General features: G+C 42.8%; 3 protein-coding genes across 15 annotated transcripts in view; 2 read left to right on the plus strand and 1 right to left on the minus strand.

The window, feature by feature from the left end:
* The window catches only part of KLHL6 (kelch like family member 6), a 113,532-nt gene extending 97,552 nt beyond the window's left edge, over window positions 1–15,980 (minus strand). For 2 of the 8 annotated variants that reach the window (XM_081571184.1, XM_081571188.1), the window contains exons 1-4: window positions 15,623–15,980; window positions 15,405–15,487; window positions 3,232–3,909; window positions 597–695 (exon numbers count right to left, since the gene is read on the minus strand). The gene's annotated coding sequence lies outside the window, so the exon portion shown is untranslated. Of the gene's footprint in view, window positions 1–596; window positions 1,166–2,223; window positions 3,910–15,404; window positions 15,488–15,622 lie in introns of those variants that run through there. The other 6 variants (XM_081571182.1, XM_081571185.1, XR_014077184.1 and 3 more) reach the window with 5 other exon arrangements.
* A 5,672-nt stretch (window positions 15,981–21,652) lies between these two features.
* KLHL24 (kelch like family member 24) overlaps window positions 21,653–27,790 on the plus strand; it is a 31,629-nt gene continuing 25,491 nt past the window's right edge. Inside the window, exons 1-4 of one of the 6 annotated variants that reach the window (XM_081571176.1) lie at window positions 21,653–21,789; window positions 22,277–22,367; window positions 26,086–26,219; window positions 27,613–27,654. The gene's annotated coding sequence lies outside the window, so the exon portion shown is untranslated. Of the gene's footprint in view, window positions 21,826–22,276; window positions 22,368–26,085; window positions 26,220–27,612; window positions 27,655–27,790 lie in introns of all 6 variants that reach the window. The other 5 variants (XM_081571178.1, XM_081571177.1, XM_081571174.1 and 2 more) reach the window with 5 other exon arrangements.
* Window positions 22,129–23,615, plus strand: LOC145539603 (uncharacterized). Its single transcript, XM_081573652.1, has 3 exons — window positions 22,129–22,154; window positions 22,408–22,980; window positions 23,404–23,615. Exons 1-3 carry the CDS (start codon window positions 22,129–22,131, stop codon window positions 23,423–23,425), a joined length of 621 nt encoding a protein of 206 aa, XP_081429778.1. The 3' UTR covers window positions 23,426–23,615.

Consider the following 27,790-nt stretch of genomic DNA (forward strand, 5'->3'; position numbering starts at 1 on the left):
AAAAAGTATTTCTGTTAAGTCCTTGGCTCTGGCCTGCACCCATCTGCCCCCAGAGGCAGGGCCCAGATATACTTCCAAAATTATGGTGAAAGGCAGGGACACAGAGAACAAAAATCACCCATCTTTTCTGGGGCTTCCTGGAATTTCACTTCCAGATAAGGTCTTAGTTTTCCTCTCTAACAGAATTCATGCCACTGTGTTAGATATTAACTATGGACCCAGGGAACTCCAGACTAACTGGGGTTTAAACAAATTTAAACAAAAGGCAGTCTGTTTAGATCTCATCTCGTGCCAGCTTATCCCCCAGCACCCTATCCGTCATAGATGGTGAGTTTCCTCTAAGTAGAAATGTGACCAATTGACCAATTAACCTCTGAATCCCGGAGCAGAACATCTTCATTTTCATGGTCAATTGTGACATTATTAATGGCTACCCCTTGCTCTGCACCAGGGCAGGCCAGGCTTTGGACTCTCTACACCCAGAGTCAGCCAGCTGCCCCCGAACTAAATCTGATGCATCGTCTGTTTTGTTGGTAATTGTATTGGAACACACACACACACAGTATATTTGTGACCATGAGAACAGTTGTAAAGACTTCCCTGGCAGTGCAGTGGTTAAGAGTCTGTGCTTCTACTGCAGGGGCCTGGGTTCATCCTGGTCAGGGAGCTAAGATACTGCAAGCCACACGGTGGGGCTTAAAAAAAGAGAGAGAGAATAGTCATGATATTTGTTAAGGAAAAATGTGAGAAAAAAAATTATATATATACAGTGTGATTCCAATTTTAAAGTGCTTAATCAAAAGAATCAAATGAAACTTATCAAAATGTTAAATAGATTCTCCCTCATCTCAGGCAAACATCCAGTATAGTAATTATGTCTACTCCGCAGATGCAGAAGCCGGGTGACTATCTCTGAAGAGCAGAATTGTGAGTGGCTTATTCCATATCTTTACACTGCTTTCTATTCCCCAGAGTTGGGAGGCTGGGTCCTGAAGGAAAACTCCAAAGTTGATCCCTGATGCACAAATGAATGCCCTCTGCTAAAGGCCCAGCCTGCCATCTGTCATGGGCCTCTGGGGAAGGGAGGATGCAGGCGGGCACTGCACTTCCCTGAGAGGTCTGGTTTCCTGAAGGCCTAGAAAGACCATCCTGTGGGTGCAGCTACCTGTAAAAATTAATAAATTTTTAAATTAAATTTCAATTAAAAAAACTGAGTCATCCCTGATTAACTCAACTTAATCCAGTTTCTTTCTTAAAAAGAAAAAACCTAACCCAAGGAGAGCTGTGACCGAAATTTGGAAATTTCCTGGTGCTGTCTCTGGTCCTTCAGCCTCCATTTCTGCCTTATCCACTCCCCTGGTTCAGTATCTGTTTGTAAACCAGAAAACCCACCTTCCCTCTGATGGTTTACTGATCTAATGCCTCTTTATGCCCATAGCTCACCCGGATCCTGTTTGAGCCTGTTGGTGACCCAGCCGTTGGATTCTGCCAAGCCCCTGCCTCCCAGCTCTGCCCCTGCTGGCTGCCCACGCAGCCAGCACCCTCACACCAGCTCTTGGTCCTGCCCTCAGCACACAAGACAGACACAACATTTTGTTAGTGAAGGTAACAGGGCGGAGGAGTCAGATTTTATTTCTGGTGGTGACATCAGCAGGAGTTTGGGTAGCTCCTGGCTATAGTTAACGGCACAGAGACTCCCTCAGACAATTTGAGTGCTCAGCAGTTTTGCTCTTTCTAGCTCTTTGTCTGCACTTGCCACTGCCACACTTTTCCCACCAAGCTTCGCTGTTACCATTAAGTGTCTCAAATAGAAGTTCTCTGATTCTGAATGGAGTCAGACCCATCAAGTAGACCTTAACTTCCCCAGCTCCCAGGGGTTCTTCAAAAAAGGTTGGAAACTTGTGAAATAAAAAAAAGGAAAGGCTTCCAGCAGCACTGCCCGGCTCCCTGCTCTGCGGGGCTTTATATTTCACCTCTCTTTCAACTGCAAGTTCACCTTACACTCCAGGGCAAATTTCATTCCTGGGCAATTTGAGGTGCCTGAACCAATAATTCAGACCTCTACATCCTCATCTTGTGGCCAGTTCTACTCTGAACCCGCTAATAGAATGGGAATGATTGTAACCAAGTCCGTGCCTTGAAACCTCAAACAACTTTGATCCCCCCTTCTTGGGTTTCCAAGTCCACGCCAGCCTGGCATCCTAAGGATATCAAGGTAGTTACCTTATAGAAGAGTCATGTCCTTCTCAGGTACTGTCTCAGGTATCTTGACAGGTACTACTGACTACTACTGTCAGTTACATCTTGCAGCCCAACTGTTCCCTTACATGGTCACAATGTTTCACCCATCATCTTAGTCATTGTCAACTTTAGTATCTGTTTTAAGATGTGCGTGCGTGCTCATGTCACTTCAGTCATGTCCAGTTCTTTGTGATCCCATGGACTGTAGCCTGCTAGGCTCCTCTGTCCATGGGATTCTTCTGACAAGAATACTGAAGTAGGTTGCCGTGCCCTCCTCCAGGGATCTTCCCCACCCAGGGATTGAACCCATTTCTCCTGCATCTCTAACATCTCCTGCACTGCAGGCAGATTTCTTTACCCCTGAGCCACCAGGGAAGTTATATGATGTACGTTTCATTGTTATTCAAGTATAATGAAGCCAGCACAGGAGGAGGTGATTGCCATTGAAAAGATTGTTGTTCACAGTTCCCAAAGGGGTACATTGTGCCAAACAGGGCCATGTGGGGAAGCAGAAGGGTTGATGAGGGAGTGGAGGAATTGAGGGGAAAACGTGGGCAAGAACCTTTATTATGGTTTTCACGGGAAGGAATAAAGATAAGCAGGTTTAAGATTGGCTAGTTTGAATGATTTCAGTCAACTCTGGGGCACTGGGGCTATCCTTAGTTGTCAGGTACATAGCCCTGGGGGGATTAGGACAAGGGAACAGTGCCCCAAAGCTGAGTCTTATGAGCACCTAATAAAGCAAATGGTTGGTATATAATCTTGAGTTGGTTGGTTTGCACTTCCACGAAATTTTTTGCTATTGGTTCAGTTCAGTTCAGTTGCTCAGTCGTGTCCGACTCTTTGCAACCCCATGAATTGCAGCACGCCAGGCCTCCCTGTCCATCACCAACTCCCGGAGTCTACCCAAACCCATGTCCATCGAGTCAGTGATGCCATCCAACCATCTCATCCTCTGTCATCCCCTTCTCCTCCTGCCCCCAATCCTACCTAGCATTAGGGTCTTTTCCAATGAGTCAACTCTTCGCATGAGGTGGCCAAAGTATTGGAGTTTCAACTTCAACATCAGTCCTTCCAATGAACACCCAGGACTGATCTCCTTTAGGATGGACTGGTTGGATCTCCTTGCAGTCCAAGGGACTCTCAAGAGTCTTCTCCAACACCACAGTTCAAAAGCATCAATTCTGCGGCGCTCAGCTTTCTTTACCGTCCAACTCTCACATCCATACATGACCACTGGAAAAACCATAGCCTTGACTAGACGGACCTTTGTTGGCAAAGTAATGTCTCTGCTTTTAAATATGCTATCTAGGTTGGCCATAACCTTCCTTCCAAGGAGTAAGCGTCTTTTAATTTCATGGCTGAAGTCACCATCAGCAGTGATTTTGGAGCCCAAAAAAATAAAGTCTGACACTGTTTCCACTGTTTCCCCATCTATTTCCCATGAAGTGATGGGACCAGATGCCATGATCTTAGTTTTCTGAACGTTGAGCTTTAAGCCAACTTTTTCACTCTCCTCTTTCACTTTCATCAAGAGGCTCTTTAGTTCTTCTTCACTTTCTGCCATAAGGGTGGTGTCATCCGCATATCTGAGGTTATTGATATTTCTCCCGGCAATCTTGATTCCAGCTTGTGTTTCTTCCAGCCCAGAGTTTCTCATGATGTACTCTGCATATAAGTTAAATAAGCAGGGTGACAATATACAATAAAAAATGCTTATTGCCAAATTCAGACTTAAATCGAAGGAAGTAGGGAAAACCACTTGTCCATTCAGGTATGACCTAGATCAAATCCCTTATGAGTATACAGTAGAAGTAACAAATAGATTTAAGGGACTAGATCTGATAGACAGAGTGCCTGATGAACTATGGACAGAGGTTCGTGACATTGTACAGGAGACAGCAATCAAGACAATCCCCATGGTAAAGAAATGCAAAAAAGCAAAATGGCTGTCTGAGGAGGCCTTACAGATAGCTGGGAAAAGAAGAGAAGCGAAAAGCAAAGGAGAAAAGGAAAGATATTCCCATCTGAATGCAGAGTTCCAAAGAATAGCAAGGAGAGATAAGAAAGCCTTCCTCAGCGATCAGTGCAAAGAAATAGAGGAAAACAACAGAATAGGAAAGACTAGAGATCTCTTCAAGAAAATTAGAGATACCAAAGGAACATTTCATGCAAAGACAGGCTCGATAAAGGACAGAAATGGTATGGACCTAACAGAAGCAGAAGATATTAAGAAGAGGTGGCAAGAATACACAGAAGAACTGTACAAAAAAGATCTTCACGACCCAGATAATCACGATGGTGTGATCACTCACCTAGAGCCAGACATCCTGGAGTGTGAAGTCAAGTGGGCCTTAGAAAGCATCACTACGAACAAAGCTAGTGGAGGTGATGGAATTCCAGTTGAGCTATTTCAAATCCTCAGAGGTGATGCTGTGAAAGTGCTGCACTCAATATGCCAGCAAATTTGGAAAACTCAGCAGTGGCCACAGGACTGGAAAAGGTCAGTTTTCATTCCAATCCCAAAGAAAGACAAATGCCAGAGAATGCTCAAACTACCGCACAATTGCACTCATCTCACATGCTAGTAAAGTAATGCTCAAAATTCTCCAAGCCAGGCTTCAGCAATACGTGAACTGTGAACTTCCAGATGTTCAAGCTGGCTTTAGAAAAGGCAGAGGAACCAGAGATCAAATTGCCAATATCTGCTGGATCATCGAAAAAGCAAGAGAGTTCCAGAAAAACATCTATTTCTGCTTTCTTGACTATGCCAAAGCCTTTGACTGTGTGGATCACAATAAACTGTGGAAAATTCTGAAAGAGATGGGAATACCAGACCATATGATCTGTCTCTTGAGAAACCTGTATGCAGGTCAGGAAGCAACAGTTAGAACTGGACATGGAACAACAGACTGGTTCCAGATAGGAAAAGGAGTACGTCAAGGCTGTATATTGCTATTGGTAGGGATTTGCTAACCCTGGGAAGGACAGGTGGAGAAGGAAAGGGTAATGCACACCAGTATTCTTGCCTGGAGAAGCCCTGTGGACAGAGGAGCCTGGGAGGCTACAGTCCATGGCGGTCACAAACAGTCAGATACGACTGAAGTGACTGAGCACACATACTTGCATGAAGGACAGAAGCTTCCAGTGTCAGTAAAGCTCCCAAAAGCATCAAAATAAAGAGAGTTAACCCATCCTGATGCTTAATACACATCCTAACTAGGTATAATTAACTATCACAGTTAGTTCAGTTGAAACTGAGGGTTCGAATTTAAGAGAGGTCTTTATCCTTCACTTATTTACTCAACATGCATTTATTAAACACTTACTTTTTAATGAGCACTATGTTAAGCTCTGAGATACAAAGAAAAAAAACAGTCTTTTTCTTAAAGTGGGGGTAACAAAATAAGTTTAAATATCCTTAATAAACATTACAGTAATAGGAAGTCCAGTGTTCCATAACAAGAGAGGCCCTAAACACAGCCTGAAAGGGACCAGATTCTGCAATGCTCCAATCTCACTACCACCCTACCTCCCCCAACTCCATAGAGTGGGGCTCAGGAACAGAGCCTGTGGCAAAAGAGCTGAATAAATTCTCCTGTTTTCCCCCAACAGCTCCTTCAATAAGCTCCTTTTGAATAAAATCTTTGAATAAGATTATTTTCCCTTTCCATTTCTGTGAACTAACCATGAGGAAATCATGCAGCAGAAGCAGAAATCTATATCCAGGAAGAGGTCCATTGCAAAGTTATCAAAATTGGGGAAAAAACTGAAACAACATAAGTATCCAAAACCAAAGGAGTAGTTGAGCAAAATACAGCACATCTACTAAGGTACATTATTAAGCAACGAGAACTGTGTATTGATTCAAAAGAAGCACAGAACCCAGAGTCAGACTTTCTACTACACTCCAGCCTTTGGGCAAACTACTTAATGTCTCTGAATCTGTTATCCCATTTGTAAAAAGGGGGCCAGCTAATTAATGACACTTGCTACCTCACAGTGCTGTTGTGGAGATTAAATAAGACAGTGCAGGTAAAGCACTTAATAAACACCTAGAATAGGGCTCAGTAAATGTTGGCCTTTACTGCTCTTATTATTAATGTAAAGTCAGTGAAAACAGTTAAGTGGGTTGACTTAATACACCACAGAAAATATTCCTAACATAGTCTTAAATTGAAAAATATAAATGTATATGTGCTGTGCTTAGTCACTCAGTAGTATCTGACTCTTGGTGACCCCCTGGACTGTAGCCCACCAGGTTCCTCTCTCCATGAGATTTCCCACGCAAGAACACTGGAGTGGGTTGCCATGCCCTCCTCCAGGGGATCTTCCCAACCCAAGGATCGAACCCAGATCTCCTGGATTACAGGTAGATTCTTTACTGTCAGAGCCACTAGGGAAGTCCAAGAATATTGGAATGGGTAGCCTATCCCTTCTCCAGGGGAATCTTCCTGACCCAGGAATAGAACCAGGGTCTCCTGCATTGCAGGCAGATTCTTTACCAGCTGGGCTACCAGGGAAGCCCAAATGTATATAATAGTATGTAATCAAATTCTGAGCCTATGTGAAATGTATACGAAATGTTTAAATATCAGTAGTTGTACTGATAGCATAATGGCATTATGAGTAATATTTGAATGAAAGATTTACTTTAATCTTGTTGCCAATTTCTCTTTAATAAAAAGTGAAAGGGAGGAATATAAAAATAAAATGAATAATAAAAAGTAAGGGAACAATGTAAATAGTTGTATGCTATGAAATTTTTTTTAAATAACAATAAATTTGTCCTGGGATTCATGTCTGCAGAGTTGATGAGCCTAAATCACCATCAGTTTGGGGAGTGACATCTTTTTTTAGCATGTAAAACTCTAACTCATCTCAATAATTAGTAATAACATGCTGATGTAAGCCAGTTCCACACTGCAGGTCAGTGTCATTGGGACTGCCAAGAGGTCAACCTAGATCAGAGAGAAGGAAATAGAAAGCCACCTATTAAATGATGATATACAAGAGTCTATTTTTCATGTATAGTATTAAATATGCAAAAATATGTATAAATAGCTTTAGAAAGTAAGAAAGTGCTAGTCACTCATGTCCAACTCTTTGTGACCCCAAGGGCTATAGCCCACCAGGCTCCTCTGTCCATGGAATTCTCTAGGCAAGAATACTGGAGTGGGTTGTCATTTCCTTCTCCAATAAATAGCTATAGATACACTATGCAGATACAAAGAAAAAAAAGATTGGAAATATATTGCTAGCACATAGTTCTCTTTGGGTTGAAAGATTATAAATGATATCCAATTTCTTCCTTATCCCTATAAAGTTTTCTACATTTGGCACATAATACTTTAAAATTTAGAGGAAATGAACTTTAAAAACTACTTATTTCTTCTTTTTAAAGCAAGGGATTAATCATGAGCAAGGGATTAATCATGAGAAGGTAAGAGGGAGAGTGAGAGCCAGTACTGTCATAATTCCCTAGGGCATGTGATTATGTACTCCCAGAAGTCCCTGAGTCGAGAACTAAAAATAGGAAGAGCTGGGGTTAAATTTGGGGAAGCAATGAGTTTCATAAGAAGGGCTGGGAGCAGGGCAAACTAAGGTGAGGCACAGGAGTGGGGTGACTTGGAGGGAGGAGTTGTGGGGCTACAGGGGTGGGTGGCACTGATCCAGGGATTCAGCTGGGAAAGGCTTTGGGGAGGGTGTGGGAGAGTTGTTTTAAAGGTTCAGGCAAGGACCCGAGTTCAGTTTGATCCCAAAGGAAGCAGCTGCGTCCTCCCCAAATCCCATTACCCTATCAAGTAGGTTTTTCACTCTCAGAGCTGGAACACGATTTCTGGTCATTCGTGACCTCTTATATCCACCCAGCTCTTTCCTAAAGAGTTCTATGTGCCCCCAGGAATGTCCTGATTTGGGTGCTTGTTGAAACAAAAGAACTTTTCCACTGAAGTCCTTTCAATCAAAAAAACACACAATTTTTTTCCTGTACTTCTAAAACTAGACAGGCCTCTAGAAATACTTTAGCCAAACACTTTCATGGGTGCAAAGCACAGTGCTCCTTTTACAGATGAGGAAACCGAGACCCCAGGATATTAGGTGAGGTGTCCAGTGTGACTGAGTAAGTTATGGCAGGGCTCCCTAGGACTCCTCTTTTTTCTGTGTATTTTTTCCATTACCCCATGTTGTTTCTTGTGCAACAGGAAGGATCTTCTTTGTGACGATTTGTCAATGCATCATCATGTCCTGTCATAACAGTAATTATCGTTACATTTTACAAAATAATATCTACCGTTATGTCCTGACTGAATAATACTTAACTGTTTGTTGGGGTCTATGTGCGCTTACCAGAAGCAGTCATTTAATTCTTATAGGAAGACGGTATTATTACATTTCATACAAAGAAGCTGAACATCAGAGCAGTTAAATAAACCATCCACTATCACTGTGTCAGTGGTAGCAAAGTTAGGATCTGAACCCAGTCCATCTGAATCCAAAGTTACCTTCTTGACTCTCCATAAACAAACACTGTTGGGTATATACATGAATTGGAATATTATTCAGCCTTAAAAAGGAAGGAAATCTTGCTACGCGCAACAACATGGATGCACGTAAAGGACATTACACTAGTGAAAATAAGCCAAACACAAAATGATAAATACCTAATGACATCACTTGTGTGTGGAATCTAAAAAATGTTGAAACTAGAAGCAGAGATGGAGAAGGCAATGGCACCCCACTCCAGTACTCTTGCCTGGAGAATCCCATGGACGGAGGAGCCTGGTGGGCTGCAGTCCATGGGGTCGCGAAGAGTCAGACATGACTGAGCGACTTCACTTTCACTTTTCACTTTCATGCATTGGAGAAGGAAATGGCAACCCACTCCAGTATTCTTGCCTGGAGAATCCCAGGGATGAGGGAGCCTGGTGGGCTGCCATCTATGGGGTTGCACAGAGTCAGACACAACTGAAGCGACTTAGCTGCAGCAGCAGCAGAAGCAGAGAGGGCTTCCCTGGAGGATTAGCCGTAAAGAATCCACCTGCTAATGCAGGAGACGCAGGAGATGTGGGTTCAATCCCTAGGTTGAGAAGATCCTCTGGAGAAGGAAATGGCAACCCACTCCAATATTCTTGCCTGGAAAATCTCATGGAGAGAAGAGCCTGGAGGGCTACAAAGAGTCAGACATGACTGAGCATGCAGCATGCAAGCACATGTGGTGAGAACACTTAACATCTACACTTTTAACAAACTTCAGGTATACAGTAAAATATTGTTAATTATATTCATGTTGTCACATGTTAGATCTCTAGTACTTACTCACCTTGCATAGCTGAAACTTTCCCTCCTTTGTTCCACATCTTTCCATTCTGCCACCTTCCAAACCCAGCTCCTATCAGAACCATTCTGTTCTCTGCTTCTATTGTTGTTGTTGTGCCTGACTCTTACAATCTCATGGACTGTAGCCCTCCAGGCTCCTCTGTCCATGGGATTCTCCAGGCAAGAATACTGGAGTAGGTTGCCATTTCCTTCTCCAGGGGAAATCTTCCCAATCCAGAGATCTAACCCACATCTCCTGCTGTCTTCTGCCTTGGCAGGTGGATTCTTTACTACTGAGCCACCTGGGAATTAATAGTCATTTATATACCTTCCCCTTCCCACCTGGGAAGCCCCTTCTCACCACTTAAGAACAGGAAAAGAAGCTGGGAAATGGGTGGCAGGCACCATGTGCAGCTGCAAAGGTGATAAGAAGCCCCTGAAGCAGCCCAAGCAGGCCAAGGAGATGGACAAGGAAGATAAGGTGTTCAAGCGAAAAGAGGAGTAGAAGAAACTTGGAGAGTTAAAAGCAAAACCGCAGGGAAAGGCCCCCAGATCACAGGTGGAATTTAGAACTCTGGCAAAAAGTAAGTTGTTTCATGTGCCTGAGGCGAGGATGAGCTTTAATTCTATTCCTGTTTAAACATTTGGATTCCCTGCCATAACCGTTGCCACCTGTAGCTAGAATGAAGTGTTGTCTTAGAATATATTATATGTTTAAGAAAAAACTTCTGTGAAAAAAAGAAACCAGTGACTGTCTGAGGTGATAGATATGTTAATTAGCTTGATTGGGGTAACCATTTCACAACATATATGTACATCAAATCATCAAACTATACTGTCAAGTAAACCCCAGTAAAAATCTTAAAATGAATATAAAAATACCTTGTACTGCACACACACAAAAAATACCTTTGACTGTACAAACAAAAAAATATTTTGTTGGGGTCAATCTCTCAAGCAGTTGATTCTCCATTAAATTCAGCATTCTTTAAATTTCTCTCATTAGTCAAATTGTCTTTTCTTCAATTAAAATGACAACATTTAAGCATCTTGAACTAAGCATACAAGAAATAAATTCCTAAATTGGATTCATTCTAATCACCTCCATAGTTACCAGGATAAGAATTTTTACCTTGGATTTGTTTTTATTTCACTTGAGTGTGCAAAGTACTATTATGATGTATTCAGTTCAGTTCAGTTCAGTCGCTCAGTAGTGTCCGACTCTTTGCGACCCCATGAAGCGCAGCACGCCAGGCCTCCCTGTCCATCACCAACTCCCAGAGTCTACCCAAACCCATGTCCATCGAGTCGGTGATGCCATCCAACCATCTCATCCTCTGTCATCCCCTTTTCCTCCTGCCCCCAATCCTTCCCAGCATCAGGGTCTTTTCCAATGAGTCAACTCTTCGCATCAGGTGGCCAAAGTATTGGAGTTTCAACTTCAACATCAGTCCTTCCAATGAACACCCAGGACTGATCTCCTTTAGGATGGACTGGTTGGATCTCCCTGCAGTCCAAGGGACTCTCAAGAGTCTTCTCCAACACCACAGTTCAAAAGCATCAATTCTGCAGTGCTCAGCTTTCTTCACCGTCCAGCTCTCACATCCATACATGACCACTGGAAAAACCATAGCCTTGACTAGACGGACCTTTGTTGGCAAAGTAATGTCTCTGCTTTTAAATATGCTGTCTAGGTTGGTCATAACCTTCCTTCCAAGGAGTAAGTGTCTTTTAATTTCACGGCTGCAATCATCATCAGCAGTGATTTTGGAGCCCAAAAAAATAAAGTCTGACACTGTTTCCACTGTTTCCCCATCTATTTCCCGTGAAGTGATGGGACCAGATGCCATGATCTTAGTTTTCTGAACGTTGAGCTTTAAGCCAACTTTTTTACTCTCTTTTTTCACTTTCATCAAGAGGCTCTTTAGTTCTTCGTTTTCTGCCATAAGGGTGGTGTCATCTGCATATCTGAGGTTATTGATATTTCTCCAAGAAATCTTGATTCCAGCTGTGTTTCTTCCAGCCCAGCATTTCTCATGATGTACTCTGCATATAAGCTAAATAAGCAGGGTGACAATATACAGCCTTGACGTAACTCCTTTTCCTATTTGTAACCAGTCTGTTGTTCCATGTCCAGTTCCAACTGTTGCTTTCTGACCTGCATACAGGTTTCTCAAGAGGCAGGTCAGATGGTCTGGTATTCCCATCTCTTTCAGAATTTTCCACAGTTTATTGTGATCCACAATAGTCAAAGGCTTTGGCATAGTCAATAAAGCAGAAATAGATGTTTTTCTGGAACTCTCTTGCTTTTTCAATGATCCAGCGGATGTTGGCAATTTGATCTCTGGTTCCTCTGCCTTTTCTAAAACCAGCTTGAACATCTTGAAGTTCACGGTTCACGTATTGCTGAAGCCTGGCTTGGAGAATTTTGAGCATTACTTTACTAGCATGTGAGATGAGTGCAATTGTGCGGTAGTTTGAGCATTCTCTGGCATTTGTCTTTCTTTGGGATTGGGATGAAAACTGACCTTTTCCAGTCCTGTGGCCATTGCTGAGTTTTCCAGATTTGCTGGCATATTGAGTGCAGCACTTTCACAGCATCACCTCTGAGGATTTGAAATAGCTCAACTGGAATTCCATCACCTCCACTAGCTTTGTTCGTAGTGATGCTTTCTAAGGCCCACTTGACTTCACACTCCAGGATGTCTGGCTCTAGGTGAGTGATCACACCATCGTGATTATCTGGGTCGTGAAGATCTTTTTTGTACAGTTCTTCTGTGTATTCTTGCCACCTCTTCTTAATATCTTCTGCTTCTGTTAGGTCCATACCATTTCTGTCCTTTATCGAGCCTGTCTTTGCATGAAATGTTCCTTTGGTATCTCTAATTTTCTTGAAGAGATCTCTAGTCTTTCCTATTCTGTTGTTTTCCTCTATTTCTTTGCACTGATCGCTGAGGAAGGCTTTCTTATCTCTCCTTGCTATTCTTTGGAACTCTGCATTCAGATGGGAATATCTTTCCTTTTCTCCTTTGCTTTTCGCTTCTCTTCTTTTCCCAGCTATCTGTAAGGCCTCCTCAGACAGCCATTTTGCTTTTTTGCATTTCTTTTCCACGGGGATGGTCTTGATCCCTGTCTCCTGTACAATGTATTACTCTAATATAATAATGATTTGCACACTCAAGGAAATAAAAGGAACCCAAGGTTAAATTTTTATGAGAAACCTAAAGGAGAAATCATAGATACTTCCTTGTGTTTGTTTGTTATATTTTCCATTAATATGGCAATCTTCAAACGTTTCACAGTATAAAACATCACCTCTGGTATTTAAATTAATAAATAAAAAGCAAGGTGCCCTCCAATTCCTTACTAGTGTTGGGGACAAAGATCATTCAGAGTTCATCCTGAAAAGCACCTAAATTTAGAGATTTGCTACCGGAGCAAAACTTTCATGTACCAGTAATAGAAGCAGGCAGCCTTTCCAAAATATGTTAAGTATGTGTTTGCGATGCTGTCATAAACAGGGTCAGAGTATCTGTCCCTGTGTGCTGGTGACCCGGGAGCCCTCACTGTTTTCTAGGCCAGTTACAGAGAGATCTGGGGCTGGAAGCAAAGGAGATTGCACAACAGTTAGCAGGGTGCTTAGTTTAATCTCATCAGTTAGGGAAAGGCTTTTTAAAACTTTTTTTTTTAATTTGAAATGTGTATATATGTGCATAGTTGTTTATTTGTCTTTTAATGTCAAAAGCTTATTTAGGGGCTTCCCTGGTGGCACAGTGGTACAGAACCCACCTGCCAATGCAGGAGACACGGTTCAACTCTTGATGCAGAAAGATCCCACATGCTGCAGAGCAATGAAGTTCATGTGCTACAACTATTGAGCCTGTGCTCTAATGCCTGGGAGCCATGACTACTGAGACCAGGTGCCATAACTACGGAAGTCCGCATGCCCTAGACTCCTTGCTCTGCAACGAGAAGCCACCTCAATGAAAAGCCGGTGCACTGCAGCTAGAGAAAAGCCCATGCAGCAACAAAGACCCAGCATAGCAAAAAATAAATAAACAATTAAAAAAAAAAAAAGCTTACTGACAGAAACAAAAAGGTCTCCCTCAACCCCTACTCCTAGTCCCTTGGTCTGCAACTCAAAGGTACTCATGGTTTAAGCTCAGTCGTCTTTGAGTGTGGATATTGTATGACCAGAGGAAAACCGCTTTTCTACATCTTAAGGGCAATCTCTTTCTTTTTTAAATATTATAAATGCCCAGACAAAACAAGTTAGAGGACAGGACCCTGGTGAGTGTTCAGAAAGTCTGGTTTTTGGTTCTGGGTTTTCTAAATCACTTCATTTCTTCAGGTTTATTTATCAAATCTAGATTATAGAGGTCATAAGTTCTTTCACTCTTCCTTGCTTTCCTTCTTTTGCCTACCTAAAGCACAGGACAAGGCATTGAGGACATAGCTAGAATTGGTGGAGGAAGGGACAGTAATAATAATAGTAATAATTTTGGTTGCTGTTCAGCACTTATTATATTCCAGGAACTGTATTTTTTTCTCTCACTTTGTCTTCGTAACAATTCTATGAGGTAGGTATTTTTATCCTCATTTTTTTACAGATGAGAAAACTGAGGAAGATGAAGTAATTTGCTCAAGGATATATACTGGTAAGAAACAAAGCTAAATTTTGAAACTAGACTCTTCAAGTCTAAAGCCCCAGTGGAAATACCTGAGATTTAAAGTCTTTATAGGGAGACAGAGAATATGACTGTCAAAGTGCTAAGCTATGTAAGGGAGTGAAAAATGATATAGCACAAATTAGGGTGGTCCTGGACTAGCAGTGTGTGGGAACTGCTCTGGAATCTGCATTCAGGTTTTGGGGAGGTTGCATTGTTCACAACAGATGCTTCTGACAGAGCCTAAAATGAGCACAGTGACAGGCACACTTACTAAACTGAGAATTCTTGGGTTGGAGACAGGTGTGCCAGCCTCAGCCAACACAGTTTCTTAAGAAACTGGATGGAGTCTCTCAAGAACAGGAGACGTCTACTGCAGATATTCATGGTCAGGTCCATCCCTGTTTATACCTGCTGAAAGATTTCTGGAAGGCTGCCCATCAAGCAAAAGGGAACCAAAGATGGACAAGACACACTGTCAGAAACTGCAGGCATTTGGAAGGACAGTGCCAGAGACAGCAGAGGAAGATCAAGTTGGAGTTAGTACATGCCTCTTAAATGTCACGGGGCGGCAAGAAACTGGAGATGGAGGCAAAGTCTGCTGGGACCAGCATTAGGAATTCCATATGGACTCACAGCTACCTATGACTGAAGACAAGATGCTGAGCAGCACTAGAAGTGGGGTTATGGTCATTGTTTAAAACTGGCAGACACCAGAAGCAGGAGAAGACACTTTCCATATGTGTTGATACCTGAGAGGGTTTTGCAGCAAGTCATGTGACAAGGTGCTATGAGGTGTCCTTTGGCAAATCAGGCCTACCTAGAGCAGTCAGGGCAGAAGTCGTTTCCAAAACATCACGTTTCTTCAGAGACCAGAGGGCCCACCCACATTCTCATAACTGAGAAAGTAATCAAGGAAGAAGAGAGGGGGTGAAATCAGATGTCCTTGAAAAAAAAGTGAAGTCGCTCAGTCATGTCCGACTCTTTGTGACCGCATGGACTGTAACCTAGAGGCTCCTCTGTCCATGGGATTCTCCAGGCAAGAGAACTGGAGTGGATTGCCATTTGAGGCGGAAACAAGCAGGGACCGGCACCCTGTGCCAGGTAGATGTAAGTATGCCCCAGTCTCCTGAAGTCAGACAGAGCCCAGGGCTCACGGTGATAACCAGTCATCCTTACCTGCATCTGCTGTGGCAGGCTTGGTCACAAACAGGATCCAAGGCCACCTAGGTAACAGTTTCTGGCACCCCATTGACTCCAACCTGTGAAAGATGGTTTCAAGAAGAAAGCAAGGATTGTCACCCTCCCACCCCACTCCCAGAAGAAACACTCATTTCAAAAGGAAAAACTCAGGAGAGGGGGTAGGGAGCTGACTTTACAGGTGACAGAAAACTCACCTCTTTTCCCGGATCTCAAAATGGAAAATTTTCCAATCATGTCTCCCTGGTTAAATCCTAATGCTACTATGTTTGACCCTAAGGTTTAACTGGCCTAGTGGGCTCTATGGCTGTCTCGGCCAGAGTGGGACAACACTTCCTGGTAACTGTAGAGCCAGAGAGAGTCAGACCCCTGCATCCAAAAGAGCTGCAGAGATGAATCACGTCTCTTCTTACCAGAAAAGGGAGAGGGGTGGGCCTCAAGACTGCAGAGGCTTAGGTGCCATGAACAAATCGTGTATTGTGTTCACTCATGTCTTCACTCAGCACTCTGAGGAGGTATTGTGTAACAGACTAGCTGAGGTGTTAAATATGCCTCTGGAGGAAAACAGGGTAGGGGTGGGGCATACTGAGATACTTTGTTATTTATGGTAGTCTCTGTCTTCTGAAGAAGGGAACTCTGTTGTTTGAAAGGTGATGAGTGTGAATAATGCAAATTACTGAAAAAAAGATGGAGGCAGAGGGCTTAAGGGGATTGTCTAGGAGGAAGGCGATAGAGATCATGGAGAGGGAGAAACCCCAAGATTGTGGCTGGAGAAAGGCCCAGAGAGAGGGTATGAGGTGGAAAAGAGAAGTAGCTGGTACTGAGGAGGAGCCCAGGTGAGACTGCAGAGATGTGTAAGGGGAATTGTTATGGAGCTGTGTGGTGTGAGATGCCATGTATTCTCTCTTTGTGAAACCTTCTTTGTAAAACCTCTTTGTAAAATCTCCACTCTTCAGTGCTTTGCAGCTGAGGCTTTTATTGCAGGAGTGGCACAAATGTGCTAAGCTCAGAGCTGGTTGAAGAATCCAGTTGCATTCAAGGGCTGGGTATAAATACAGTGCTAGTGTCATATTATAAAAGATGCGGGAGGTGTGCACAATTTCACAACAGGTGAGGAAGAGAGGAGAGGATCAGAACAGTTGGCATCAGAGATAAACCTTAAAGGACAACCAATATTTCTCCTAGAATTAGAGATGGAGAGACTTCAAGTGCAAGGGACCTAAAGCAGAGGCAGGGTGGTCTGGAAGCGTGTGGTATGTTTAGGGAATGATGACTTACTACCTTCCAACCATCATCTGCATGGGGAAGAGGAGCAGGCTGGAGTGCAATAAAGAATGGCTGGAGGAACTCTGGATGCTTGGTCACCTTCAAATCATAGAGGCTGTCATGAATGCTCTGGAGAGTAAAACATGGGCTTCCATGTGGGATGTGCAAGAAGACAGAATAGAGAGCAGTATGCTATATCTCTGGAAGGAGAGGAAACAGTTCTGAAAACTGTCTGATTCCCCTCACTCTGAGTAGCTGCCTCCTTCAAATGACTAAGCTGACCTGGACTGTAAACACTGCATAAAATATATCGTGTTATGGGACTTCCCTGGTGGTCCAGTGATTAGGGCTCCACGATTCCACTGAAGGGGCATGGATGCAATCCCTAGTTGGGGAACTTAAGATCGCATGTGCCATAAATTTTTAAAAATTTTTAAATAAAAATTAATAACTCATGTAACAATCAGTTTCAACAGATTACCCTGGACTTAACAGCTCTGCTTCTATTCCAGCCCCACCTGAGGACAAGGCCACCAGTGGTGGTGCTCATTGATTTGTAGGGTAGACATAGATCCCAGGGCCCTCTACCAGTCTTGGAACCACCTCTATTCTGGGGGTTGCCTGAGGAGCTCCCCATCCACCAATAGCCTGTCTCTTGGGGCTGCTGTCCTGTGAGTCCCCTCGCTCCCTTCCACTCTCAGTGACTGATCAACTCGCAGCCATCTGCCCCAAGAGAATCTGAGGACCTCACTGTGCAAACCAATTCAAGTGGATCCCAAGTGGTCTCGAGGCACTTTTTTTCCCCTCTCAAGTTCCCTTAACCTAAGAAGTAGAGATCCATCCACTAGTTAAAAGATATATACTGAACATCTACTAGGTATACTACAACACAAAATGAATAAGCCATCATCCCTGACTTCAGGAATTTGAGAGGGTACTCAGTTGGGAAAGGCATGTAAAAACAGTTGACCTTAAACAACAAGGGTTTGAACTGCAAAGATCCATTTATATGCAGATTTTTTTTTGTTTTTGCAGTGGTAAACACTGCAGTACTACACCATCCAGGGTTGGTTGAATCTATGGATATGGGAGCAGGGATACAGATTACAGAGATATGTGGAGGGCTGACTGTAAGCAGCACACAGATTTTCAGGTGCACAGAGAATAAGAGCCCTTAACTCCTGCATTAGGGTGATGTCACACAATCAGTATGATAACTGCTGGGAAAGAGGTAAGGACCAGCGGCTGTGGGAAGACGAGGGGAGATATTTAGCCCAGAGGGCAATGAGGAGGAATGGAGGGTTTCCGAGAGAGGACCCACACGCTGACTCCTGGGAGGAAAAGCAGGAGCTAGCCTAGTAAAGGGGGTGAAAGAGAGGAGAGAGCATAAGAGGCCTAGGGAGCAGGATACAGATGGGAATGGTCTGGAGACAGACAGCAAGAGCTCTTTGGGCAAGAGTCCTGTGGGAAGTTCACTGAGGCTGGTGTTCAGGCTGCAGAGTGGGGCCTGAAGGTGCATCAGGGAGAACCCTAAATGTGCTCCCAGGGAGTTGGAGCTTTGTGACAGCAGTGAGGCCCCACAGGTGCTTAGTTGCCTGCCTACCCAAGGAAAAATGAAAAGCCGTCCAAGAAAGTAAGTTGTATACTGTTTATCTTATCATTCAATAATAAATACATAGTCTTATAACATAAACATTAAATAATTATTTAACCATAAATTTATGATATTGGAAGGATAGGGGACTGGGATGACAGCTCCCTTAATAGGAAATAGCCACATGTCATTCCCTGGTGGCTCAGACAGTAAAGAATCTGCCTGCAATGTAGGAGACCTGGGTTCGATCCCTGGATCAGGAAGCTCTCCTGGAGAAGGGAACAGCTACCCACTACCGTATTCTTGCCTGGAGAATTCCATGGACAGAGAAGCCTGGCTGCAGTCCATCGGGTTGCAAAGAGTCAGACATGACTGAGCAACTAACACTTTCACTTTCATATGGAAAGATAAATGTAAATATCAGAATAGGTCAAATAGTTGAAACTGGTTACCTATGGAAAATCAGAACTGAGGAAGGATGGGAGACAGAACTACTGTTGCACTACTAGATTTAAAATATTTAACTTTGTAAATACACTTTTTAGAAAGACAATTGTGTACCTATATTTATATAATTATTTTTAAATGTGTGAATGCCAGCCTCAACACATAATAACTGAGTGACCTCAGCCATAAAAAGGAATGAAACTGTGCCATTGGCAGAGACGTGGATAGGCCTAAATTGTCATACAGAATGAAGTTAAGTCAGAAAGAGAAAGACAAATACTGTATAATATCAAGCATATGTAGAATCTAGAAAAATAGTACAGATGAACTTATTTGCAAAGCAGAAATAGAGACACAGATGTAGAGAACAAACTTATGGATACCAAGGGGGAAAGGAGGATGGGATGAATTGTGAGGATTGACACATATACACTACTATGTATTGTATAAAACAGATAACTAATTAGAATCTACTGTATAGCAGAGGGAACTCTACTCTATCCTCTGTGAATACCTAAATGGGAAGGAAATCCAAGAAAGAGGGGATATGTGTATACATATAACTGATTCACTTTGCTGTGCAGCAGAAACTAAACATTGTAAACCAACCAAACTCCAATAAAAAGTAATAATTTTAAAAAATTGGGAGAACTTCCTTGGTGGTCCAGTGGTTAAGAATTTGCCTTGCAATACAGAGGACACAAGTTCAATCCCTGGTTGAGGAACTAAGATCCCACAGGCCGAAGAGAAATAAGCCCATGTGACATAGCTAGAGAATCATGCTCCATAACGAAAGATCCTGCATGTCTCAGTGAAGATCCTGTGTGCTGCAACTAAGACCCAATGCAATCAAACACATACATATTTTAAAAACATTTTAATTTTGAAAAAACAATAACTGAGTGACCAGTGCTAAATCCTTATCCTCTCCATGGCTTAACTTCTTCACCTGTAAAATGGGATAGCACTTTCTTGCTGGGTTATTATGAAGATTAAAGGATATATGTAAAGTGCTTAGCACTCTGTTTTCAGCTTAGAAGGAAACTCAATAAATGATAGGTAATTTCATTTTTAATAACAGATGGAAAAGAGGACTAAAAATCATGTTTAAAAGGCCTGGACACAAGCCTTCCATATTACCAATATTTACACCTCCAATCACTGGAATATGCACGTCCTCTTATTTCATAAAGACTTGACTGTATTCATAAAGAAGAGAAAGAAGGTGAAAGTCGCAAAGTCTTGACTGTATTCCTAAAGTAGGAAGAGAAAGAAAGTGAAAGTTGCTCTGTCCTGTCCGACTCTTTGCGACCTCATGGACTATACAGTCCATGGAATTCTCCAGGCCAGAATACTGGAGTGGGTAGCTGTTCCCTTTTCCAGGGGATCTTCCCAACCCAGGGATCAAACCCAGGTCTCCCGTATTGCGGGTGGATTCTTTACGAGCTGAGCTGCAAGGGAAGCCCAAGAGTATTGGAGTGGGTATCCCTTCTCCAGTGGATGTTCCTGACACAGGAATTGAACCGGGATCTCCTGAGTTGCAGGCAGATTCTTTACCAACTGAGCTATCAGGGAAGCCCTTACGGAGAGAGAGAAGTTGTAATTCTTGTATCAGAAACCAAAAACTAGTTGAATGTTTCAAAATTTGGAGATACACTCAACTTTGAAAAAAAATATTTGCAGAAACAAAAAGACAAAATAATGTCTTTTGGAGCATCTGCTTCAGAAAACAGGGATTTGTGATAACTTTGATTTGCACATGAGTTTAAAATAAAAATGTAATCTTTGCCAGCAAAGGTCTGTATAGTCAAAGCTATGGTTTTTCCAGTAGTCATCTACAGAATGTGAGCGCTGGAGCATAAAGAAGGCTATTGTTATTTAGTCACTCAGTTGTGTCTGACTCTTTGCAACCCCCATGGACTGCAGTACACTAGACCTCCCTGTTCATCACCAACTCCCGGAGTTCACCCAAACGCGTGTCCACTGAGTCGGTGATGCCATCCAGTCATCTCATCCTCTGTCGCCCCCTTCTCCTCCTGCCCTCAATCTTTCCCAGCATCAGGTTTTTTGATGGTGGTGCTGAAATTGTGGCGCTGGAGAAGACTACTGAAGAGTCCCTTGGACAGCAAGGAGATCAAACCAGTCAATCGTAAAGGAAATAAATCCTGAATATTCATTGGAAGGACTGATGCTGAAGCTCCAATCCTTTGACCACCTGTTGGGAAGAGCGGACTCACTGGAAAAGACTCTATGCCTTGAAAGACTGAAGGCAAAAGGAGAAGAGGGCAGCAGAGGATAAGATGGTTTGATAGCATCACCAACTCAATGGACATGAATATGAGCAAACTCCGAGGAGACAGTGGAGGACAAAGCCTGGCATGGTGCAGTCCATGCGGTCGCAGAGTCGGACATAACTTAGCTACTAAACAACAACAACCCAGGATAATACAGGTGCCAGTAACAAATTTACAGAAAAATTTGGTTTCCCTGCGCTGTCTAGCTACCAGTGTTCTAGTCCCTTTCAATTCTCAGGTCCTCATATTTCCCGATTGTATACCAAAGGGTCAAACGAAAAGATCTCTGAGCCTAGTCCCCAAAAATCTAGGGTTTTGAAAACTTGGTTATGAGCTTTTGCCTTAGGACGTGGCAACAAAAACACCTGAGTTTCCCACAAGTCTCCTAAGACGTATGTATTTCCTTAACCTGTATCTACCTAAAACTGTTTCTGAATCAGCAGCCCTTGGATCGGATCTTGTTAAGCCTCGCACCCGACACCCGAACTATAGTGGAAAATCCTAGGGGCCACCCACGGAATGTGGACTATATCTCCCAGGGTGCCCCGGGACGGGGGCGCCCCCTCGGATTGGCCAGAGGTGCGTGACGCTCAGTGTTTTGGCCGGGGCGGTCACATGTTTCCTTTGTTGTGAGCTGTGGAAGGGCTAGTGGCTCCTGGAGACGCCGGCGCTGGAGAGAGCGCTGCGCCGCCGGCTGCTAAGGGACCGCGGGGGCCTCCGCTGTTGGCCACTGCTGCTGGCCTCTTCCAGCCTTCGCCGAGAGGTACCCGGGGATGACAGATCCGGGACTGACCTAGAGGCGAGGAACCGGCCAGAGCCGGGGGCGGAGGGGCGGCCCAGGTCACGCCTACGGGGGTGTCTGCAGGAGGGGAGCCAACGGCCGCCGGCCTCTCGAAGCCAGAGAAGGAGGGTCTGAGGAGAGATCGCGGCTGGGGCTGCAAGGCCCTTGTCTGGGGCGAGGGGGTCTCGGGGAACCTCCCGGGGGGTCGTCAGCCCCGGTTCCGTAACGACACTCTGAAAGAAAGGGCACTGAAAGGCTGGCATTACCGCCCCGGAACCGCGACGCTGCCGGCGCGCCCGCCGGGGGCGGGTTGGGAGGGGCATGGCCTCTGGGGCCGGGGGTAGCAGGTGCGGGTCAGTCACCCCGCCGCCTGCGGGACTGGGGGCAGCTGGCGGACAGGGCCGGGGGAGAGGGGTCTCGCATGTTGTCGATGGGCTTCGAACGGAGCGCTGCTCTTTTTTAACCGAAGGAAGCACTGAGAATGCAGAAGTCTGAAATCAAGCCTTCCCGTTTGGTGGGGGCGACATTTGCTCCGGACGGGGAGGACTGACGGGGTCAAGGTGGGTCCCAGGGCTGGGGGCCAGAGAAGTCCTATTAAAGCGGTTGCGAAACGTGTTCGGCGCCGTCACCTGACCGTTACCCCCGCCCCCACCGTCCGGGAGCCTTTGTTTACCGCTGCTTGCCGCGGGGCCCGCGCCGGGAGCCGGGCCCTGGAACGACAGTCCCCCGGGAGCCGAGGCGGGCGGGGGAGCGAGGGAGCGGGGGAGCGGCTGACGGGAGTCCCCGCCTAGCCTCGCCTCCTTCCCACCGCTCCAGGCCTGGGTTTCTTAATTTAGTTCGTAGCGGCTCCGCCCCCAGGCTCTGGACTCTCCGGGCAAAGACTGTTAAGGCCGCGAGGATTGGGGCTCTGCGGGTGCTTGAGGGCGGGACGACAGGGCGGCTTCCGCGTGTTTATTGGCGGGTATCTTGTCGCTGGGTGGACGTGCCCAGGCCGTTATTCCCCGCCTCGGTGAAGGTGATCTGGAGGACACGCGGGAGCGCGCGCTTGCCTCTTCGGCAGCTGAGGCCCGAGCGGAGCCGCCGGCGGCGCGCGCTTCCGCGCCGGAACCTACCGGCCCGAGGACCAGCTGCCCCGCCATCGTTGGGTGGCCTCCACGGCTTCTGTCTGAGCTTGTAGGCAGTTCTGGGGCCCGCGGAGGACCGGATAATTAACCCTCTTTAACTCGTTCCCCTAGTCCAGCCAGATGGTGGAAAGAGCCCTCAAGCGAATTAGTGTTTGCCTGTTCTGTAAACTAGGTTTAAATAGCGCTTCCCTGGTGGCTCAGACCGTAAGGAATCCGCCTGCAACGCGGGAAACCTGGATTCGATCCCTGGGTTGGGAAGATCCCCTGGAGAAGGGACCGGCTGCCCACTCCAGTATTCTGGCCTAAGGCCTGGCAGGCTACAGTCCATGGGTCGCAAAGAGTCCGGCACGACTGAGCGCCTTTCACAGCACCCTAACGCCACATTTTAGAGTGCCTCACAGTCAGCCCTAAGGCAGATTGACTCTTCTTCAGTTAATTTTAGTGGAGTTTAATGATTTGCTCTCTTGAACAGCTTTTTAAAAATCGTGTCTTAGTATTTGCAGCTAAGCAGCGAGGTTGGTTTTTGTTATACGGAAAATAGATTAAAAATCTGCCTCCTGTCAACTAAAATGTGAAATTAGAATTCTGTTTTTTTGAAAAGATAGCTTTGTATGGCAGAGTCCTTTCTCTGTTCGCCTGAAACTATCACAACTTTTTGTCAGTCGGCTGTACCCCAATACAAAATAAGTTGAAAATTTGAAAAAAAGATAGCTTGATGATATCCTTCCCCACCCCCTCCAGAAAGTTAAGATTCTTCTGTACCCAGGTTTAGACAAGTTGCTTGCGGAAACAAGCATCATAGCTCCCTCTTCTATGATGACAGTAATGAAATCTACAAAAACAATTGTTTTAGCCACAGTGTGTTGAAGATGTCGTTTTCCTAATCTGATTTAATAGGATACTAAGGTTTTATCAGATTTTTTTCCTATAAATCTGTAGGAATTCACCCAAGAAAGTGCATTTCTGTAGAAGGTAGATTGAGCTCCTCAAACTGTATTTGAATAGTTCTCGTTGGTTATGCATTCTTAATTTATTTTTAAAATTCAAGTTGGAATGACTACACCAAAAGGAGCAGCCTCTGTGATCCTGAACTGCCTCATCGCTTGTGCATTGAAGGCATTTAACATTTCTAAATAAGTACAAGATGCAAACCTCTAACCTTTATAAAAAATAAAACCACCACTCATAAGCCTTCTTATCCAGACAAAGCCTGTGACTTAGTCTCTAAACAGGAAGAAGAAATAATATTTTGAGTTGGAGCTTACTATCAGCTTTAATTTAAACTTTCTTGGTTTTTGTCCAAGTTGCTAAAACTACTTAATGCCTTTTCAAAAAACATTGTTTTAGCTTCCTTGTTTTTTCTGCCATTTAATTAAAACCCAAAGGTCAAGCCTGTGAAAAACAAAAAATTCTATTTATTAAATGAGGGACTGCAGTTATTTTTGTATATACTTTTTTCTTATCTAGAAATTTGGGACATCCTTTTTCAATAAATATTTAGGTATGAACTGTATAAAAATGTAAATATCCTAGTATATCCTCATGAGTATATGAAATATATAAGCATATATATTTTATATGATTCTATTTCTGTTTTGACTGAAACAGAGTATATGGCCACTTGACAGTTGTTGACATTTTGAAAACTTTATTCTTTCTCCTGTTAACACTAGCTAAGCTAGATTTTTTAAAGTAAAGAGTTAGTCAGTCTGCCTCAATTTATCACCTAAGGGCTACCATTTTTTAGAATTTGGCACATCTTAAAGTCTACTAAATTGATGTCTAAAAGTCATTAGGCTTTGCTCTTTACTCAGTGCTTTCTAAAACGTACTTCTGCAAATCATTTGTGTTACCACAAGGTAGATAAAAATCACTGACTTAAAAGTGCTTTTGTACATAGAGCAGCCGTGTAGTAAAAGATTGGTTCTCAAGCTTGTTCGTGTGACAGAGTACTGGGTAGTGTCCTTGCAGATTTAATTAATTCTAATAGAACCAAAAGCACTTTTGCTAAAAGAAAACATAACTTTATTATATATCTATAGGTCTTAAGATTTTTAAATAAAACAATGCATTAGATACCTAAAGGAAGCATGTTTCTAGCAAGATAAAACCAAAGACATTTAAGTTTACATGACAAGTAGGTTTGGTAGAATAGCTTTATACCAGGTATGATGTCTGATGATCAACAATTTTTTTTCTTCCTTTGGGGGTTTGGGAGTATTAATAGCCAAAAGTTTTAAATCAAGGGAGAAAAACAATGAATGGAGAAATTCAATTTTTTTGTTCTGTGATTTGAGAGAAGACAGTATTTTTTCAGTTATAGAACCATAATTGTTTAGTTTGACACACTGTTTAAGCACTCCTAAATTTTTCATCATTGGATACCTCTTATTTCTCTTTCTCTCATTAATCAAAATAATAATATATTGACTATTTGAGGTTCACATAAACAAGGGATAATAACTTGGTATAATTCTAGATAAAGAAATGTAAAGCTTTTGTTGGTTTCTGGTATCGTATGGTGTGTAAATGTGTTATTGGTGGTTTCATAAGAAAAATAGAAATGTTGAAAATAACAGCTTGAAGACTGGACTTTAAATATTGCATTTGTAAAATTTGTTTCGGGAACCACTACTCCAAGAGTAAAGTTTTAAGTTGAAAGTTTAAGAGTATAAATTTACAGTTTTTAAAAAGTGGTCGTTAAATGAAATGGTTCCAATAAATCAGCGTTTGAGAAAATAGGGTGAAAAAACCGCTTGGTTTCAGATAGTTAGATGTTAAATATGGTTTTCTAGTTATTTTTAAATAATGAATTTACACATTACAGCATTTTCTGGCTTTCCTTCTGTTCAGCTACTGTATATCTTTAAAAATAAACCTTTTATTCATTAGTCTTTTTGCTGTCTCTGCTGTGTTGTTCTTCACTTAGAGTTCAATTTGAGAAAATGGGAATAGTGTGGAACATATCGTGTAGCTAGTGGTAGCAGTTCATTACCACAGGTTGTTGGGATCATGTTAGTCAAAACTACTGGTACCATGTTAGTCAAAACTGTTGGTTTCCTTTGCCATCTGGAATTTGTTAGTCTTTGTAAGCCCCTCACTAATCCATACTATTTTAAATTTAAGGCTGATAGTAACTTCTTTCTTTGTATAGGGTTCCTGCATTCTAAAGGAAAAATAAGCTTGATTGCAGTACAACCACATTCTAAGATCAGTTCTGATACTATATATCTCCTTTGGACTTTGTACACTGACCTTCTCTGTCCCCTGCCCTTAACTGTTAGGTTGGTAAGTATTACCTAAAAACCCTCCAGAAAATGCCCAGGTGAATTGCCTTGCCCTTCTACTCCTTAAGGTATAAGTCTAGACTAGATCAGTCATGAGAGAATCTATTCCAGTTTGCACTCTAGCAGAAACAATTTGTTTTCTGCAAGAGAAACACTGAGAATTTAAATCTATTTTAGTATCAATCTTGAGTTCTTGTTAGATTCTAATCTTAGCCTATTTCACAGCATCTAAAATTGGATCTCACGCCAATATTCACCACCCCAGTGCCAGACAGAAGGGTAGGCTCTCTAGAATTGTTTCTTGAATTGACTTTAACCCCTACATTGGCTCAGGATTTTATTGTCTTCTTGGGGAAAAAAATACTTAGTTAGCTAAGACTTAACAATCCCCTAATTTGACCAAGTTGACATATTCTTTACCAAAGTACACACAAGTTAGACTGACTTCTGCAAATAAGGAAACAAGCAAGGTAACATTCACCTCACAATCAAAGCTTAATCCAGGTATAGAGATGTGTGTTTTTTTATACATGCAGAAAAAAATCAATGGTTTGTATCTTGGTTTTTGGGATCAACATTTGAATTTGCCTAAACTTGTTAAGAATTTATGAGTTCTATTTATAAATATCTAGGCCAGAAACCAGAAGTACTTGTATTTAAATACCGTTGGTATTCTGTGCACAGTTCAAGGTTCCAGTATTTTCTCAGAAGCATTCCTCTCTTTCTTTTCAATATATGCACACAAAGTTGTGCTGAATTGGTTGATTTCTACAGGTACTACAGTCCATAGGATCAACGAAACAGAAGAAATATACATTTATATACTAAAAGATATGATAATTATTTGATAAGCATAATGATTCTGTATGGATAATCTAGATAACAATTAAAAACTGAAATGTTTTTTCCTGAATTTCCCAAAATACTTGAGATTTTCTTACTGATTTCATAGTTATATAAAATATAATGACTTAACTGTTTGCCTTGAGTAATATTGATAGACCAACTGAGAATTATTTAATGACTGCAGACTTAAGTAAAACATTATTATCAGACATTCTTCAAATAGCTAATGCAGAGTTACCATAGGATATGTTTCCTCTTCTCAACTCCACCATTGTTTACTCATCTTTCATTCAAGAAACCTTACTGAAGGATAAAATTGTCAAGAAAGGAATTGGATAAATAAGGAAACTATTTTAGGTATAGAGTAAAATTTTTAATTTGCTGTAAGGAATTGTTATTCAGGATTGGTGTTTTTATGCAGAAGTTAACTTCTAGTCACAAACTGAAATCTACGAAAACCTTTTTTTCAATGTATTAGTAAATAATGCCAATTATACATGAAGTAATTACTATCTGACTTATATGTTGCTGTTCTCCATTTCTTTTAGGTGTGGAAAAACTGGGGCTTTGATCAAGCAAATGCTGAAGAGGTACTATATTTATAATATTTATAAACTCTTAGCATTGTTATTAGAAAATATAAAGCATATTCCTTTAACCAGAGGTCACTTAGACCACCTGAGTAACAGGGAACAAGATCATATAGGAAGATAGCATCACAGTCAT

This window comes from Giraffa tippelskirchi, chromosome 2 (assembly GCF_054371585.1).
Source record: "Giraffa tippelskirchi isolate mGirTip1 chromosome 2, T2T-mGirTip1v1.2.pri, whole genome shotgun sequence".
Classification (NCBI taxonomy): Eukaryota; Metazoa; Chordata; class Mammalia; order Artiodactyla; family Giraffidae; genus Giraffa; species Giraffa tippelskirchi.

Coding starts and splice junctions, on each gene's coding strand:
- LOC145539603 (XM_081573652.1), top strand. CDS start 22,129: ATGGCCTCTGGGGCCGGGGGTAGCAG. Junction 22,155..22,407: donor TCTGGGGCCGGGGGTAGCAG/GTGCGGGTCAGT, acceptor GTCCTATTAAAG/CGGTTGCGAAACGTGTTCGG. Junction 22,981..23,403: donor CACGGCTTCTGTCTGAGCTT/GTAGGCAGTTCT, acceptor TCTCTTGAACAG/CTTTTTAAAAATCGTGTCTT.